General features: G+C 35.3%; 1 protein-coding gene across 1 annotated transcript in view; it reads right to left on the bottom strand.

Moving 5' to 3' along the window:
• Positions 1-20234, bottom strand: part of Spef2 (sperm flagellar 2) — a 158885-nt gene that overhangs the window by 66627 nt on the left and 72024 nt on the right. The window contains exons 14-19 of the mRNA XM_042690529.1: positions 18485-18534; positions 17346-17449; positions 14173-14417; positions 7231-7336; positions 6397-6554; positions 4851-5015 (exon numbers count right to left, since the gene is read on the bottom strand). Of these exons, the coding sequence (XP_042546463.1) occupies positions 4851-5015; positions 6397-6554; positions 7231-7336; positions 14173-14417; positions 17346-17449; positions 18485-18534 (828 nt within the window). The remainder of the gene's footprint in view (positions 1-4850; positions 5016-6396; positions 6555-7230; positions 7337-14172; positions 14418-17345; positions 17450-18484; positions 18535-20234) is intronic.

The raw sequence follows: 20234 nt of genomic DNA, 5'->3' as shown, positions 1-20234 counted from the left end.
AATAGAATCATGTACTTTCCTCTTGAGGAAGGAAATCCTATTATACATGCCTAAACTTTAGCATTTCTATACTATACTATGTTAACAAGAAGTTTGACTGTGTTAAAATGTCACTTCTGGCTTTTTCTGTTGGTGTGGTACTGAGGAATTGAATTCAGGGCTTCATGCATGCTAGGCAAGCACTCAACCACTCGGCTACATTCACAGCCCATCTACATTGATTTTTAGAAAAGGAATTGATGCTTTTTCAGTAAGACAACAAGATGATGCCAAAGCAGTTGGAAGAGCAATTACACAGTGGCTTTGTTTTGGCATGGTACAGTTCTCTTGACCACAAACTCAATTGTAACTCCCATATTTCCAGTTGGATGAGTGCAATTTAAAATTCAGAGAGTGGTTTAAGCATATTTATTTTGGATTCTCTGGCATCCAAAGTTCAAAAGGGCAACCTAGGAAACTAATGGAGTCAGTAATATGTCTCAACTAATAAATTAGAGAATTCCTTGGGAAAACTCACTACATCCTGTGAAATTCACCAGAAAAACTCAACCAATTTCTTTTCTCCACCCTAGTCTACAGCTTTTATGTAATTGGTTGACCTATCTTGATGTCTAGAAGTGATAGGGATGAGACTGTGTCTATGTATAGCATGTAGGACATTTTTGACCATAGCATGTCTAACATCTACAAGTCTATAGAAATATGATAAGTGAATGTCATAGAGAAGGATCATCCTTGAAGCTTTATTAAACTCCTGAGGACTTTTGAACATACAATATTTTATCATAAAACTAAACAAAATGCACGATCAAATGTTTTAATGAAATTTTGCTTTAAAGAAATAATTCTAAATATCTGTGAATAAACTTAACCAAAGAAGTAAAAGATGTTTATGGTAAAAACTATAAAAATTTAAAGAAAGAAGTCAAAGAGGACATCAGAAATAGAAAGACCTCCCATGTTCATAAATAGGTAGAAAATGGCCATACTGATAAAAAAAATAATCAACATATTCAGTACAATCTCCATCAAAATCCCAATGATGTTTTTTACTGAGATAGAGAAAACAATCCAGAAATTCGTTTGGAACAACAAAAGACTCAAATAGCCAAAAAAAATTCTAGGGGAATAAAAGCAATGCTGGTGGTATCACAATCCCAGACCTAAAGCTCTACTACAGAGCTATAACAACAAACACAGCTTGATATTAGCAGAAAAATTGGCCTGAAGATCAATGGAATAGACTAGAAGAACCCAGAAATAAAATTATCTATTTTGGTTATCTGATATTTGATAAGCGAGCCAAAGATATACAGTTGAAAAAAAGAGAGCCTGTTTAATAATTGATGTTGGGAGAACTGGGCATCCAGATGCAGAAAAATAAAGGGGATCTTAGTTTGTCACCATGCACTAATATCAACTCAAAATGGAATAAAGACCTTAATGTTAGATTGGACTCTGAAATTACTGCAAGAGGGAGTAAGAGGAACATTAGAACTCATAGGCATAGGCAGAAACTTTTTGAAGAGAGTCCCGGGGTATAGCAGCTACGAGAGAAACTTGACAAATGGGATTACATCAAACTAAAAATTTTCTGCACAGCAAAGGACATATTTACTAAACTAGAAAGACAATAAACAGATGAGGAGAGGATCTTTACCAGCTTTACATCAAAGGCCTAATCCAAAATACACCAGGAGCTCAAGAAACTAACCCCTTCCAAACCTAATATTCCAACCATTAAATGTGTAAAGAACTAAGGAGAAACTTCTCAGAAGAGGTAATGAATGACAAAGAAACCCATAAGGAAATGTTCTTCATTCCTGTCATTATGGAAATGTAAATCAAAACAACTCTGAGATTCCATCTTATCCCATTTAGACTGGCCAACATCATGAATTTTAACAACAAATGTTGGCAGGGAATGTGGAGGAAAAGGAACCCTACTGAACTGCTGGTGAGAATCTAAACTAGTACAGCCACTCTGGACAGCAATTTGGAGGCTCCTCAAGAAAACAAACGAACACAGATCTTCCCTATGACTCAGATATCTGGGCAGTTATCCACAAGCCAGGATAGTGTAAAAATGCTTGCACATCCATGTTTCTTGTTGCACTATTCAAAATAGCCAGGTTGTAGAAACAGCTCAGATACCCTACAATAGATGAATTGTCCCCAAAACGTGGTACCTTTACACTATGGAATTTTACACAGCCATTAGAAAGAATAATACTATGTAATTTGCAGGGAAATGGATAGACCTAGAACAATTCATGTTAAGTGAGGTAAGCCAAGCTCAGAGAAACAAAAGGGTCATGTGGAAGCTAGATCTAACATACACTGGACATTGTAAATTATACAGAACTCTAGACATTCACACACAGTGAGGCCAAAGGAGGATATTCTTAGGAGAGGAACACAAAGGCATGATGCCTATGTGCATCTGATCATATAAAATAATATTTATGGAAATAAATATCAGGAAATGGAGAAAAGAGGTTTTTGCTTTGTTAATGAAAAGGAAATAATCCTAATAACCAGAGTTCTAATAAACCTAGTTTCTTTGATTAAAAAAAAACTCTTGGATAGGATGACACTGTTCAAATAGAAATGTACTCAAGACCTGGCTTATGTAACTATACCCCTTTGTATATCACCTTCGCAATGTTAAAAATATATAAAAATTAAAAAAGTATTTCTGAATAACTGAATATGTAACTAGGTCTAAACTTTAGTTCAAGATGACAAATGAAACAAAGTAAAGGACACTAGACCTGCAAAACATTGTGGGCAAGTCTGTTTCTGCAAGTCTGTTTTTGCTGGAGATGAATGTTTGTGACCCCCTTTTCAATTAGCCCTAAAAAGTAGTCTGAACTTCCTGAAATATTCTTAAATAGCAGCAGAGGCAGTATTACTCTATTTCACAATACTGAAAAATTATAGTTTGATATTAAATAATGGTGATGGGATAAGCTAGTCAATGGGACATAATTAAAATTTTTCAAATTCAACTGCAAATGTAGTTGAAGCAGATAAGTTATATAAAATATAGACTAAATTTGGACTGAATGTCTCTTTAATGCTCAGTGCACTATGCTACCTTCTCTTTTTGACAGTGATTTGCTTTTAAGAAAAGAATTCTATTGTCTATCTTAAGTTCAAAAAAGATTGTTAATTGGATGTTTGAAAAACTACAGAGTTTTGGTTTTGAAAATACTCGAAGAAATACTAAATTCCTTTTATAAGACTGAAAACAAAATAAAACAAAATCCCCTGGTGGACTCTTCCCATCCCCAAATGGCTTACCTCAGCTTCTAGAATGAGCTGCCAGGCATACCTCAACCCCTTGCCCCACCAGTGCTGAGAGCACCAAGATGTCTTACTGACTATAGAGTGTTGCAAGGTAGCAGTACTTAGAACTTTAGAGATTAACTTTTAATATATGTTTAAAAAGTGGGCACTAGTCCTTCCCTGTGGAAAATAAATGAGACAGGTACAAACACTCTTTGAAGCAATGATTGATTTATTATTCCTGCAATGCACAGTGTTCAAGTATACAATTTTTTAAATAGCAAACAAGCCCCAGGAATTTCAAAACTGAACTGTGTCATCATCAGAAACATTAAAGACTTGTTTCAAAGAATGGCTTAAATATATCAATGCTCTGGTTGTAAGCAAGCCAAAGGTGATTAAATAGTGGGTACAGCCATAACCATCACTTAACAGACAGCTGAATAATTCTAGACTAACTTCAGCCTCTCTCTTCCTTTTCATTTCTAACTTGCCTTTTAATGGTGTCCATTGAAATTGATTTTTCTAATTGCTAATTAGATGATAGGGAAAGGATGCATGTTTTGATTCCGTTAAGCCCTAATTTTCTGGAGTAAAGTAATCTCTAACACATAATAACTTCTGTTAGCTAAGTTTTCAACTTTCTTTGCTAACATGAATACATTTCATCTTTAAAAGAAATTCAGATTCACCTAAAATCTTCACAAAATGGACAAATGGTGAATTTAGACATGACACATTGAGGTTAGCCAGAAAAACTTGTCTAACTGCAAGGCTAGCCGCTGATTATGCTGAAATCCAAAACCAGGTGCTGTTCTATCTATGTCATAAAGGAAGGCAACTGTCCATTTTACTTTTGTCTTCTTATTCAATTTCTACCACTTAATGCTAGACTCATGATCTTAGCGACTAGTATCTGCAAAGAAATTAATCTAAAGAAATTACCTACCAGGATTTTAATCTATATATGTATAAATATAGGTTTACTAAAATGTCATTGGTTGTTTCTTTCTTTACATAATCTTATAGTCCGAGGACTTGGGGTTACACACAAATTTTAGTCTCTATTGAATGTTGTTGATTGATTTTCTTATTCTTAAAGACAATCAGCTACATTAATTCTCTTTTTAGCTAGATGTTTTCACTCTACAGGAATGTAACTCTATTAATCAGCAAGCTACCCTCTCACTGTCCTAAATGATTACTTTATTCTACCATTTTCCTCTTTCTATCAGCTAGTCAAACTAAGATGACACTATCCTCTCTGCTAAATAGAAAAGACTCTAAGCTATTAAAAACAACCATGTCCTTAGCTGTTAGAAGACACTTTCTTCTTAATAGGGATGTAACTTAGTGGCATAGCATATTCTTAACATCCAAGATGTTCAGTGCCTAACACTAAAAAGCAGTGAGTTGGGGAGAATTGGTTGCTTTGATCTGAGTATAGATCTTGAATTGAAGTTGCCAATTTCTTGAAGCTAGAAAACAGACTAATGCTATACAATTCTGTCCTAAGTTAAAATAAGAAGATGGCAAATATAAATCCCAATGTCAATCACCTGATTGTGGCTTTCCTTTTGCAGAAGATTTTGAAGTATCTTGATGGTGAATTTCCTTCTCTTTTTCTGGTTCAGGTTGAGAGGGAGTAAGACCTGAAGGCTCCCTTGGAATTCCTGCTTCTTTTTTCTCAGCTTCTAATTTCTTTTCTTCTAATTTCTTTTCCACTTCAAAAGGATGGTAAAAATTAACCTTCATTAGAAATTCCAGAGGCCTACTATTTCACTTGAACTAAGAGAAATTGAAATTCTTATAAAATTACATTTATTGATTTAATATATATTGTTTTGGGCTCTCCCTTAGTCATTCAATCCTTAAAGCTAAGGTTTTAAGCTTCTCTGCCTGATCAAAATACAGTTTCTTTTACCTCTTGATGATGGTAGTGGTAGTGGTAGTGGTTGTGATGGTATTGTTGGTGGTGGTGTGTGTGTGTGTGTATCTGTGTGTGTGTGTGTGTGTGCAACAGGTAAATGGGGACCAAAGGTAAATGAATGGTAAAGACTAATTTTAAATTTCTAGTGGAAGAACAAGGTAAAAATGCAAAAGAGATAAATATGAGAGGTTAAGCCTATAATCTGACCTACTTGAAAAGGAGAGATGGGGACTGGGTGTGGGATCATGGTTTGAGGCTAGTTTAGGCATGAAAGTCCACAAGACTCCATCGAATTCAGTGGCTAGGTGTTATAGCAGGCTCCTGTTACCTAATCTGCAGGGGAAGAGTAATGGGTGGGCTCAGAGGCACCCCAGCCATCCCCAGCCTGCAAGAAAGCACAAAAAGGAACATTTGGCCCAGACCTGGGTATAAAGCAAGACCCTATGAAAAAAATGAATGGGTGAGGAGGTAGGTGAGATTGGGGAGATGTGGAAAACAATCAAATACATTGTACTCAAATTCTTACGCTGAATTAAGACTTCTTTGTACAACCATTCAACTAAAGCAATTTTTAAAAAGAAGAATTAATGGGTAATTGTTTTTTGGTTGGTTGAATGAAGAGGAAGAAGGTACAGCAGATTTACTATAATGTAAATATACCATGGAAATGACTATGGAAGAAAGAATTAACTCACATCCAAATAGGTAGATTTGGGAAAAACTAATTGCCTAATGTCTCCATCATAATTTGAAAATTCACATACTGTCTCCTAATAATGCTGAAGTTAGCAAAGTTAAATTGTTTCTCCTTTTTGCATTCTCAATTTTTAATATTTTATTTTAAGGTAGCTAATAAATAAATAGATTGCTTATATTCATGGTTTATAGTTAATTTTCATTTTAATTATCCTTAATTTTAATTCTGATATTTGTTACTTATTTTTTTAAACATGAATTAATGTTTTTAATGAGATGGCCTCTTTTGTATTAAATTAATTTAAAAGGAAGAGAAAGATATATTTTGTTCAGAAACCTAAAGTCAGAGGTATACACATGTAGATTTTATAAGTACAATATAAGAGAAAATTTTGTAGTCATATTTTCTTTTTCTCTTAAACTCATTAAACCACACATTGTAGTTATATACACTCAGAAATCTAAAGACGTATAGTTACCTTTCTTCTTTTTTTTGTCAATTTCAACTGTAAAAATTTCTTTCACATTTTGACATAAAGATTCTTTATCAGTTTCAGCATTGATTTTTATCAAAATATTTTCTGGCTCTGAGAACCAGCGCTCCAATGCAGGCCAGTTGTCCAAGAAGCCTATAATCCTGCCAAAAAATCAAAATATTATCTGAATATCTCATACTGAATGAAATAGCTGAGTGAAGAGACATTAAGCATGACCATGATGAAAGCATCTGCTCTAATGATAGAGTAACTCCGAGCCTCATCTTGGAGATAGGAAATAAAGAGGTGAGTGACTACGGACTGTTCAGACTTTATTCAAAAGTATTCTTGGAATTATTCTTGAAACTATTTTTTCTTTCTAGAGAGTAGCTAGACTAATGTAGCTTAAATTACTCTTCCTCAGTTTTAGATTTCTGAGTTTCATAAATTGTCTATGTTCATCTGAGTGGACACGCAACCCAAAGAATGAAACATAACTTTATTTTAGCAATATAGAAGTAGAACTACAGTGTGTAGTCTTATGTCCAGCTCCTAGGAGTTTCAGGATCTTCCCTGACATTTCTTTAGTGACCTCCAAATTCCAAATAGTTAACTTACAAGTCCATGCCCTGATAAAGCAAAATGTTGCCTGACTGACTTCTTTCCTCAGTTTAAAATCATTTGATAACAATGTGAAAGGTACCACATAAATATTTGCCTCAATATCAAAAATATTTAGTTGGTTCTTACCTAAAAAAGACTGAAAATGATGAAATATTTTCCCCTAGAGGTTAATGGTTAGTCTCTTCAAAGAAGAGTACTTGATATAAAGCTCACCTATGCTGTATTTGGTCTTTTAAGTTCTGGTCCCTTTCCTTATGGGTTTCGGCAGCTCCATGTTGATCAATGTCCTCCTGAGAAATTTCATGTGAAATATCTTCAGCTATGATATAAAATTTACTCAATTAGATCATTTTCTAAACTAGTCAAATTTGCTACTCACTGCTAAAGTGACAAGTAGGTACAGTTCCATCATTGATACTACTTAAAAATGCTTCACGGGGAGAATGATGAAAGAGGTCACATTAAGATGCACTATACACATAACATAATATGTTGAATTGAAACTCTTTTGTACACAACTTAAAGATAATATGATACATAAGATGTTTTACAAAATAATGAACAAATACAGTTTGGGCACAAAAATGTAAGATTCGTTTCTTAAAGTTTGTGAAGAATGAGGTAAAAATACATTAAACAGTAGCTGCGATGGATCTGGAAGCTTCTGTTGGTAAGAGAAGAATGCTGAGATATCCGAAATTAAGTTACAGGCTAGAAAGTATAAGAGAAAGAACTAGAGTGCTTCTTTTGATTGGCACCTTCAAGTCAAAGGCAAAGAAAATCAGCTCCCTGGTTCCTTTGCTGTGAGTAGAATTTTGGCAAATGTTTCTATTGGCCATTCTTCTTTCCTCTTCAGAGAAGTCTTTCTTTAAGTCTTTAGCCCACTTATTAATCAGGCAATTATTTCTTTGAGGATTTGTTGTTGGGGGATTTAATTTTTTGAGTTCTAAGTATATTTTAGATATGAGACCCTTTGTCCTTTGATTGCTAGTGAAGATCTTCTCCCAATCCGTGGGCTTTTAACCTGATGCTAAGCAAAATGAACCCCAAGATAGGGACACAAAAGGTTTTATGTTCGTTGCTGTTCTTTTTAATGTACGTATAATGTACTATGTATGTAAAATCTTCCCCCATGGTACAACCCCTGTCATCACTGTATTTGATACCAGTGTTCTGCATCTTGTATATACATTTTTCTAATTTGGGGAGAGGAAGGGAAATAACAAAATGATGAAATAAGAATACAGGTTGATCCACTGTAACAATGAGATGTACAAGACTGTATGTTGAAAATGAATTTTATGGGAGGCAGGAGAGGAGGGAGGATTGGGGAGGTAGAGAGGAAAGGGATGGTAAGGGAAAAATAGAGGAGGGTTAACAATGCTCTATAGGAAATGGACTTATTGCCTTACTCATGTAACTGTAATCCCTCTGTACAGTATCTTTACAATAAAAATATATATTAAAAAAGAATTTTGGCATCTGCTTTTGGGACAAACCAATCAAGAACTAGAAAAACATCTCCTATCTCAGGAGAGTGGCCACTTTGTGTTGTGCTCATCATCTTAATTGTAACAAATATAGGTTCACCAGAAAAGTGTGGTATGCCCTCCACACCTTCCCATTTTTATAACCTAGTTATATGCAATGAATGATTTTTTTCCAGTTGGAATTTGAGCACGCTTCTTGGAGCTTAGAGAATTTGTCACTTGATTCTTTTAACTTTTTCTTAGTTTCTGTAGCATCTTAATAGGTCCATTATAACAGGGACCTCTTACCCTCAAAAGTTTGATTTAATAGTAAACTAATTAGGATAAAATGTGCCAACAAACTAAGAAGAAAGAAAACCAACACTGGGGAGAAAAATTAAGAATGAAATATTAAGGGGGCCATGAGGTCCAATATGCTTAAAATATTTAATATTACCGCAAAATAATTACTGCCATAAAATAATTTGTCTCTTTCTTGACCTATAACTTCTATATAGATTAGAAAAGTAGATGGCAAGGTACCAAAAAAGATTTAAAAAACTCTAGGTAAAATGATACAAAAAACAGAATTCTCAAAATTTTAGAATAAATGGAAAAGGGTAAAGAGAAAAGAGTAAAAGGAGTTAGCTTTACTCAAAGCAAAAAAAAAGTTGAAATGTGAATTAATAACATTCAAGAATGAAAGACACATATTTGGTAGTAATCATTTTTTCTCCATCTACATTCATGAAAAAAAAAAAAAACAGGATGAAATGCACTTAGAATTCTGAGTAGTGGTTATTTATAAATCCTACTACCCCCAGAGCCAGGGACAACACATTGAACTAGATTAAAAGGATTACTCAAAACAAAAGAACATGAGTAGTAATCAAGCATTCAGGAAAGAATAATCAGGAGTTCCCCATCTGCAGAGAGGATGACTGGAAAAAAAAAATGTGGAGCGTCTTGAGAGATGTAACCATGCATAGTCTTATGGTCCTTACATCATTTTTGACAAGAAAATCAGTACATGGTTTAGATTTCTTTTTCTCACACTCATATCCAGCCATTAGCCTTTCTATTTCCAGCATTCACTGCAATGGCCACTGTATTTCAGGACTCTATAGTCCTACCCCAAACATGGATTCTTCTTCCACTCCTGTGTAGCTGGTGGACCTCTGGAACAGCATCCAGTCTCTAAATTCTTACATCCTTTGCCCAAAATTTACCAGTGTTGTATGTCTTAATTTTCTAGTAAACCTAAATTACATGGGCCAACACTTCAAACTCTTTTCTCACCGACACTTAAATTTGTGTGTCCTCCTATTAGTAAAATTCATCTTTCTTCTCCAGAATTACACTGTGGTTGGCGTTCTTGCAGAAAAAGACATAACTAATTACCTAGCTGAAAAATCAGCTGAGCTCTTCAATATGTGTGTGTGTGTGTGTGTGTGCATGTGTGTGTGTGTGTGTGTGTGCATGTGTGTGTGTGTGTGTGTGTGTGTGTGTGTGTACATTTTGCTAAAGTGAACTAAGAAAGAGAAAGAAAACTGTGAGTTAACAAAAAATATAAATTACAAATACCCTGTCCCACGCTTTCCTCTTTCCTTCAGAGATAAGTTCTGGAAAGTTACCTCCACTTACTTTCTTCCTCTTCATCTCCCACTGGTGCCTTATCCAACCATAATCTATCCTTCCCTCCAACTCAAATGGCATTATTGCCATAAAAAATTGCAAAGCCAATGGATGTATTTCAGTCCTTATCTTACTTGATTTGTGTATGTGAAATTAGTAAGTAGAATTCAGCATGCAATGCTTACATGCTTTTACATATATTTGTATTCACAACCAAATTTATGAAGTAGAGTTGAAATTTTGTAGTTGGTCCTAAATCACACTTTAATAATGGTGGAGAATCAATATAAATCCAGAATTTGGATTTTTATTTTAACTTTTATGCCTTTTATTCAATCATATCTGCTCAAAAATATATCTATGAATATGGAGCTTGATGAATTAATAAGCTGGAAATAGAATCTAAATTAAGAGACAAACATCATGTACCTTTTCAGCCACTATTAGCATCCAGAGCCTCAATTTAGTACCTCTCATATAAGTGCACTGCTGCTCCTTCTCAGGCTGACCATATTCCATAAGGCATTAGCTGAACAGATAGCTATCTACCTTCCATAACACAGCCACTTTCTTATTGGCTAGTTCTTCTTACGTCTCTGTGGTCTCCTTCTTGTTTGCTTTCACTTTAGATCATTTGCCTGTCTTGGTTAACCTTTGCAGCCCACTTGGATTCCCTGTGATGTTCAACTTTATGACAGTAGGCTGTTGCTTATCTTAATGACGGAGCTGCCACGGTTGGACAGGCTCCTCCTGGTCTGGAAGGGAAATTTTTACAACTATGTCTAGTAAACTTCCATCTATTCACTTAGGAAAACCACTACTCTCTGTCTATCTTCTGCTTTAGTTAGGCACTTCTAAATACATTTGCTTTACTCTCACTGTAAAATGTCTCCCAAATTAAAAATGTCTTTCTCTCTTCTTTGTTCCCCTTTCAGCCCGGCTACCTCTCCCCATGTGGGCACGTTTGTTACAGCACATGACAAACTACAATCATAATTAACTTACTTTGTTTCTCCTCACACTAACTTTTAGAATACTGGAGAATGGAGACTTATCCTTGATTTTTATATTACCAGGGCTTAATGTATTAAAAATAGTAGTTTACTAGTGATCCATTTTTATTCCCATCACTCTAGCCCGTGCTGTCCAGGAGAATCTTTTGAGGTGATGAAAATATTCCATATCAATGCTGTCAATATGGCAGCCACTGACATCCTTAAACAATGTGATTGGGAAAATAAATCTTTCATTTTTTTTTCATTTTTGCTAGTTAAGTACTTTAGTGATACTTCAGTTTAAACTTGGGGCTTGCACTTGCTATACAAGACAGAAAGGAAAAAATTCACATTGTATTTTAAGACAAACTTCTGGGAGTAGCTTAATAAGGTTTTTCAGGTATCTAAGTACATAAAACTCTCCCTAGAGCAGTGAAAAACATTTTTAAGCCTAGCTATAAATCAAGGGTCCAAAATGAGGAAATTAGGATGGCAGTACCAGGTTTAGCAAATATGCTAGTCATTCATCATGTAGTTTTGATAGAAAATTGTGAGAACTCAAAATTGGATTTCTTGAAAAATTCTTGTCCATTGATTTTTTTTTGTTTCTGAAGCATAGAATATGCATCATTCAGAGCTCTACAATGATAGAAAACATTTCAATACCCTGGTGTGAACCTTCTCATTCAACAGACTGTGTATACAATTTAGAATTGTCAAATCCACTTTCAGGTCAGATTGATCAAGAGGTTCTGGATCATGTTATGTCACCCAGTGGCTATGGACTGACAGGATTCTCAGCCAGTCCTCAGAGATCTCCAGACAGGTACAAGAAGTGAGATGAAATAACAGATAAGCATGTTTCTAATCCTTTGCACAGACAGAAGTGACTTCTCTTTTTGGAGATGATGGACAGTTTAAACTACTGGCTTCGATTATCTAATGGTTTTGTCATATTATTTAGGTAAACAATGAATACAAGATCTCAGACTAGAGCTGGGAAGGTGGCTCAGTGGTTGAGCGCTTGCCTTGCATGCATGAGGCCCTGGGTTCGATTCCTCAGCACCACATAAGCAAAAAGAAAAAAAGCCAGAAGCGGCGCTGTGGCTAAAGTGGTAGAGTGCTAGCCTTGAGCTGAAGAGCTGAGGGACAGTGCCCAGGCTCAGAGTTCAGGCCCCACGACCGGAGCCCCTCCCCCCAAAAAAGATCTCAAACTACACAAACCCCAAATAAAGATTAGTGTGACCTTTGCTAAGTCAAGTACTCATGCTTTAAATTGCAGTCTACAAATAACAGACTGTGTGACTATATGATAAATCAAAGGTTTTATGATCACTTAATTCTCTCCCAGTTCTGTTTTGTGTTAGTAGTAACAGATAAAATAATAATAAATGCTACCATTAATCAAAGGATAGTTCTGTTTTAAAGAAAACAATAATCAAGACCTTCAATTGTAAAATGAACATGTGTCAAAGATATCATTTCACTCTCCAATGAATGAAAGAGCTTGTAAGATGCTAAAATCATTCAAATGAGAATTTGCATAAAGGACAATCAGGAATGGTGAAAAAAATATTAGTAAATGAAAAACTGGCTACTATTGACAGAACAATATAGGAATAATAGTTTTTATTTTGTGGCCTTGTGCTTGCTTGACAAGCACTCTACCACTTAAGCCACAAATTGAGTATTTTGAGCTTTAGTTGTTTTTCACATGAGGTCTTGTATTTATCACCAGGCTGGCCTGGCATGGAAGTGATCTTCCTCTTCATGTTTCCCAAGTAGTTGGGATAACATGTTAATATCACAGCACTCAGTATTTTATTAGTTGAGATGAAGGTCATATGTACTTTATTTTCAGGCTGGCCTTGACCAGAATCCACCCAATATCAGTCTCCTAAATAGATGAGATTACAAATGTGGATCACTGAACTCAACCTGGAATAATATTTTATTAACCACGTTAAAATGGTATTTTAAATAAAGAAAAGATTCAGTTGCATTGATATGAACAAGAATCATTTGTAGTCCTTCCAATATTAGTTATTCAAGAATCAAAGAAAGCCACAGATCCTAATAGAATCAGATACCTTAGAGAATCCTGTAGAAAATACTTGATTCTCTAATAGTCAGTACTATGTTGCTCATTTTGAAGTCTTCCACAGTATTTCTGTCAAATCAATCCAAAATGTTTAACTATAACTTCATTAAATACTCTCTGCAGTATAATAATTCACCCTATCATATATGTTGAGGCTTAGAGCCCTAAGTACAAGTTTGTAGTCCAAGAGGCTCAGGAAGCTGAGGTGAGGATCACTTAAACCTAAAAGTATGAATCCAGACTGGGAAGCAGAGCAAGATCTTTTCTTAAAAAGTATTAAGAAATGAAGAAATCTTTTGAAGTTCAAATACCTTTTAATTAGCAAAGCCATAATTCAGGTATATGGATTTCAATTCCTATGTACTTACTTTATAGAATGAAGTAATTAATGTTTTTGATTGGAAGATGAAAAAAGTTAAATCATGTATTTGGGCAAAAGAAAAAAATTCAACCTCACCAGGTGAGGACTTCTGCCAATTGCTAACTTGCTTTTTAGAATTAACACACCGTCTAAGAAAGGGTATAACCACATCATTGTTTATGGCATTGGTTGGTTAATAAATTAATGATCACCATCAGGATTATGCACATGCAAATATTTGCAATACTTGTGTTAGTACATGCATGATGTAGCAATGTCAAGATGTAATAGAAAGCCACAAAGAGCTCCCCTAAGCATGAAATTCTCAAACAGTAACCTCTGTGCCAGGGGAGCTGTCAATTTGATGAAAGAAGCTTGTCCATGCTCTGGAATGCTCCTCTAGTTCCAGGCTTGGCCATTACTGCTGCACACTAACAGTTCAAACAAGTGGCAAGTGGGCACAGCTAGATCATTCTCTCAAATGCTAAATGGATTCTTTCTTACAATTGTAACCAGAAATATTCACTGATCTAGTCAGAAAACAGAGAAGTGTAATTAGAAACAGGAGTGTCAAGATGAAGATGTCCAGCTTACCCAGGCGATTTAGTGAAGCAGTATCAGAAATATCGAGTAATAAAACAAAATCAAATGCTGGAGAGGGAGGAGGTACTGCTTTGGAAGTTGTAGGATCAATAGCCAGTGTAGGTATTTGTGTATTCTTTCTTTCTGCTTCTATTTGGCTTCTGTTATAGCCCGTAAGAGCTTCTTCCAGGAGCTGTGCTTGGTTTAAGGTCATTGGAAAACCATCAAGGACCCAGCCTTGATGCATAGGTATCTCACTAGATTAAAACAAGATCATCCATTAATGTTTTGATAGATATAGATACTTTACAAAATAGGAACACAATGAGTCTTAGCTTTCTTTCATGCTCACAACACCCCCTTACTGCATGGATTTCATTCCTTTATAGCTAAAAGATTAGGCTAACTGAAGTGCTACAATTGTTCCCTTGCTTAAAATACTTCTGTGAGTCCTTGCTGCCCTTTATATCTATTCCAGAGGCCTTAATATGTATTTGAAAGGAACTGGGTACAAGATAAGCCTAAACACTTTTAATTTCTCACAATTTTGAATGTTTACTTCAAAAAAATTGATCTCTCTACCATTATGCAAGGATAACCTGGGAGTTCTAGTTTGTGTTTATAAGCTGTTTCTTCTTATACCTCTGTTTCCTCCTCTATACAATGGTAGAACATACCATGTTCTACTAGATGGTTTGACGATGAACAGACTGGCGAATTTAACGAACCCAGCCCAGAAAGTAGCACAGGCTGGATATTCCCACTGAGCACTTGAAGACTCCTTCCCACCCCACCATTGAAGCACAACAGCCTGATCCAAGCTCCTTTGATTGTCATCTATTTCACCACACAAACAACATATTCTCAACTTCAAAATTCAAGTAAGTGTTTTTTAAAAAAATCTTAGATTACAAATTTCTGAAGGATATGGACCATTTCTTGAAATATTCCCCAAGCACTGTCTTCTTCTAAAGAGAATGTGTGTTCCAAGAATTATTATCTTTGTTGGCAAGTGCATTGTGAAAAGGGCATAAATTTCAATTGTCTTCTCAAGTTTCAAATTTGCAAAATTGAAATGTTGTCCTTTGGATGATTTTGCTCCTTTCTCTGTTGTAGCACATACAAAATAATAGAATCGCCTTTCCAGAAAGTTCTAAGTCTGCCTAGATGCCTGTGTATGATCCTTCTGACAGGGTGGCAGGAAGAAGAGAGAAATAAAGGCCAAAGACATTTCATTATCTGATCAAAATTTCAGAACTATTTGAGCTATTTGCTCTAACTCAGTGATCTTTCCTGCAAATCAAGCTTTGTGCAGATCTCTAACTAGATTTTTTTGTTTTACAACTTCTCCAGAGTTCAGTGAAGCATTTTACATAGACTGGATTTGTTGGACTCTGAGGGAAAGTGAGTTTCCTTGAGGATATCACCATCTCTGCATGAACCATAGTCTCAGGAGACACCTCAGAGAGAAGGGCAGGTAAGGGCCATGTTTGTTCAGTTGTAGAGTGAGGACCTCAGATATCAGGGATTCAGCCTCCCCACCACCAGATACATAGCAGAGACACTTTACATTTCTTTCTTCATTGGACTAGGTCAAAAGATTCAAAGCTACTGAGAGTCCTATGGAGGTGCTTCAGGAGCAGTAGAATGGTGGTAGTGGTTGTAATGCTGGTGTTAGTGGTAGTGGTGTTAGGGAAATGGGCTCTAATGATGGGGTTCAAATTGTCCAGTTAACATACTGACACCAAAGTGAAGAGATGCTTTATGTATGATGTCATGTGTACCCATTTTTTTCTATGAACAAAGAATTCCATAGCTAAAACATATGACTATTCTGAGAAATGTTAGAAATTATTACAATTGAAGGATCTGCCTCTCCCCTCTAGGCCCAATCTTTTCATGTATCTAAAGATGGAATGGGAAGGACTGAGTCCTGCCTTATTCCCCAGGGTCAAGCAAAGCAGGTGTGTGCTCACGTGCTTGTCAGCAGGCAGGTCATTCCGACCTTGGCCCTCAGGAGATGATAGCCCCACACCCAGCTTCCACTGTGGGACCTGGCCAAGGACATTGCCCTTGATCTTATTTTTTTATTCTCTGCGTCATTGTTAAGCCCTATATAAGCCCACTCCAAAATTCAGTCCCATGTAGGACCTCCAAACCCGAGGGAAGGTCTCTGCCCCTTGCTGTTCCTCAATAAACAGTCCTCGCTTGTTGAAGATTGAGTCTGGCCTATTCCTTTTCCATTTCCCTCCATTTTACCAACAAGAATGAGATATTTTGTAGTTCTTAGGACAGAGGCTCTGTGGTACAATTTCTAGAAACATCATAACTGAGAAGCAATTTAAATGTTTAGTATAATCCTTTAAGAAGACACAAAGGAGAGTCCATTCCAGATGCACAATTCAAAGAAAATTCTCTAAAATCTCATTTCTTCTAATCTTAGTTTTTCCCATATATCACAGCTAATCATTTTTACTTTTCTTCAAAGCCCTCCAAAACTATTTTACAGAAGGCTTTTAAATCTTTGTGTTCCTTCCTGCCAGGATTTATTCCTTTATGAAACACATCATTTGGCTCCTTATATCCCTCCCCCATTTCTAGATTAACAAAAGGAAAACTGTGAAAAAGGACAACAGAGATTATAAAGTGATTGGCTATTTTGGATCTTTTTCTTATAATCCCCTGTTACACCTGTACTCTGAACCATGCTTATATTACTCTGTCTCTGCAGCTGCCTATCCCAGCACTGCTCAGCTTTTGGGTCCCGGGGCTCAGCTGCTAACTTCTCTTCCTCAGATACTAAATGAGGGAATACAGTGACCCCTGTGATCATATGGATAGGATCACTCTTCTCTACAACCTGCTCCTTTATTCTTTTTTATATTTTTTCTTTTTCTTTTTTTTGTTTTTTTTTTTATTGTTTTTTCTTTTCTTTCTTTCTTTTCTCCTGATTATCCAGTCTCAATTCTCCCAAAGCAAGAGAACCTTATTTAAATCAACACCAAAATGAAAGATGTCAAGGTTAGTAAGGGGAGAAGAAATTTAAATACAGGCATACAAATCTATATAGATATGTCTTACTGTATGTTTAAATACATTAGACATCAAAAACATAAAAACTTTATTTCTCTAACTCTTATACTCAAACATCACGTGGATATTAGAAAGAAAAATGAAGTACATACCTAATAGCATTCACCATGATGCTAACTAGCAATGAGTCTGGAATGCTTTTTCCTCTCTTCAGCAATTGCTCTGATTGTTCACCAAGCTGAGCACGCACACTGAGCTGTGAAAAGCAAAACAAAGCTAAACAAAACAAGGAATGCTAAAATAAAGGCAGTTTAAAAGTTAAATTTGCAATGATTTCAGGGGAAGCAATTAAATAGTCATTCTCTCTGATGAAATCACTGAGCATTTTAGCACAATTCTGGACTCAGGTAAACATTTAAGGAAAATTTGTGTGCTGATTTTGAAACATTTTTGGAGTTTCTCTCTTGCTTCTTCCAAGATCTCCTTTTTAAATTTTCAGCTGCACACATACACCAAACTTTATCTTCATACTTTTAACCAGAAAGAATGAGCTCTAGCCACTCATGTCCAGCAACATATGGCTTTTGTCCAGTCAACTTCTCTTCTTTCATTGACCAAGTGCCAGTCATTTTCAGTCTGATTTTGGATGCTTAATTGTGGGTTATTTTTATTTTATTACCCTTCATTTGGTAGAGTTTATAATTGTTATTAATCAGGGTATTAGTTTGAAACAAGTTCTATAGTGTTACTAGAACAGAGACTTCTCCAGTGCCTATATCTGAATTCAGCCACTGGAGTATATATATCAAATCATGTTATTTCTCTACTTAACAAATCTCCTTTTGTGCCAAATATGTCATTTGTATCACCATAAAAGTCTTTCTGCTAATTCATATTTCAAATTTAGTAAAATGGCAACCCCATCTTTATCGCTATTTCTAAACCTGCTTTACTCTCCATTAGTCACCATGTTCATTGTTTAGACTTTTCCAAGTTTTCCATATTTAGCAAGTTTAAAATTGGAAAGATTGAAAAATTATTGTATATCATGAAGTGCAAAATAAAGGTAATCAAATGGAATGCAAGTAAATGGAGTCCTATATGATTAATCTGATTATTTAATGATAAAATGTGCTTCAAAATATAGTAAAGCAATAGTATTTATTGAAGTACTAACTTCCTTTCAAAACAATATTGAAAGATTTGTTATAAACTTTTTATTTCTAGATTATTCACAAATTTTGTACAGTCACTAAGAAGATCAGCACTCAAAAATAGATGTTATACTTACTTTTGAGAAACCATTTTCGTCAGGTGTTGGTATTATATCAGCATCAGTACCTAGTAATAGACAAGCTAGTAAGAACAGACCTTAAGTGCCTCTGCCTCATAATCCATGAAAGGGTTTGCGCCTTCTTGGTTTTGACTATAAGGGTAGTGAGATCCAACCATGAATGAGATGCCAGGAGTCAGGAAGTACTAGAATCAACAGAGCCAAGTGTTCACTTCCATTCTATAGCATTAGGATCTCAGTCACTGCCTGCCTTGACGGGTTCCACTTCCTTCCTTCTGGCAGGAACTGACCTCATCACAAACCATTAGATATTGGTTAACATAGATTTTTTTTCCCACAAAACCAGAACGCTTCATAAGAAATGCACTCGTTACCTTGCCCATGTAATTGTAACCACTCAGTACGGTATTTTCACAATTAAAAAAAAAGAAAAAAGGAGGAGATAATAATGCTCAATAGGAAATGTACTCATTACCCTACTCATGTAACTGTAACCCCTTTCTCAAAAACTTTTCTAAAATATTTTTGCACTTTTCTCTGGTTTACCAAGCTACAGATAATAAACACATCCATAAACCCAACAACTGCAGCAGGAGTCAGAGGAGAATTTAGTGAAATTTTATGGAAAACATAGGGTGTTTTCAGTTTGTAGTAAAATGTAATAAAACATTTACAAAATTGATGAAAATACACTGAAATGATCTATTTAGAAATGAAATAACTGCTGGTTATGGACACAGGGGAGATACAGGATCTTCCCATCCTCCCTACCCCACCCCCCAAAAAAAATAAAAGAAGTCTTTTTTGAAGCATTTTTTAAATTTTTATTTTTTAATTGTTTTCTATTAATCTTTTTTTCTCTTATAATTTTTATTTTAGGTATCTGGGTGTATGTGTGTGTGTGTGCTTTTTAAAAAAATCTCTTTTGACCTTTTGGTCCTTTGTTGTTGTTGTTGTTTATTCTTTTCATTTCTTTCTTTTTTTGCGGGACTTAATTGTTGTTCTGGTCATCCCCAGATATATACCCATCATCAATTATTACACCTTATCCTCCATTGTGTACATACTTAATCCAGAAATGTATTACTAAATTCACATCCTCTTAGGCTTAACTTCTTTAATAGCAGTATTATCTCTTTATACCTATATGATTTTCAAGTAACTAATTTTAAGAATTTTATATCATTTCTTTATACTTATATTAATTTTTAAGCGTTTCACTTTTTAAATTTAAATTTTTGTTTTTCCACTTTTTCTTGTTTGTTTTTTAAAAAATCTCTCTTCTATCATTCTGTCCAATCCATTTCCCTCTCTGAGATAGGACTTGGTTAAAATCACTCTCCTTTTACCTCTCCACATTTCTCTAATCCTATTTTCCCCCAAATTTCACCCTAAACCTAATAATTTCTGATTTGCCAAATCCTTCTTTGCTGTTCTTGCCCATTAATCCATAGTTGTTTGATGTTGAATACATTGTATCTGTTGAACTAGACTGTATCTGCAGCCATTTTGACTGTGCAACTACAGGACTCTGGTGGATGCTTGCCTTAAAACAGTGTTCTAGCACAACATTGGTGTTACTTTCATACCAAATGGACAGAACAAGCCAGAAAAACAAGAAAAATGGCAAGTCTGGATATCTCAACTCCCACTCATGATAATCAGGTGACAGAACAGTTAATAAATAATCCAGAGGAGACTTCCCCAAAAGCTCTACAAACACTACTGGTAAACATGGTGAATGAAA

The sequence above is a fragment of the Dipodomys spectabilis genome, unplaced genomic scaffold (genome assembly GCF_019054845.1).
Source record: "Dipodomys spectabilis isolate Male_0828 unplaced genomic scaffold, ASM1905484v1 ptg000138l, whole genome shotgun sequence".
In the NCBI taxonomy this organism is placed as follows: domain Eukaryota; kingdom Metazoa; phylum Chordata; class Mammalia; order Rodentia; family Heteromyidae; genus Dipodomys; species Dipodomys spectabilis.
The sequence above is the reverse complement of the archived record's forward strand: the minus strand, read 5'-3'. Positions and strand labels throughout refer to the sequence as shown.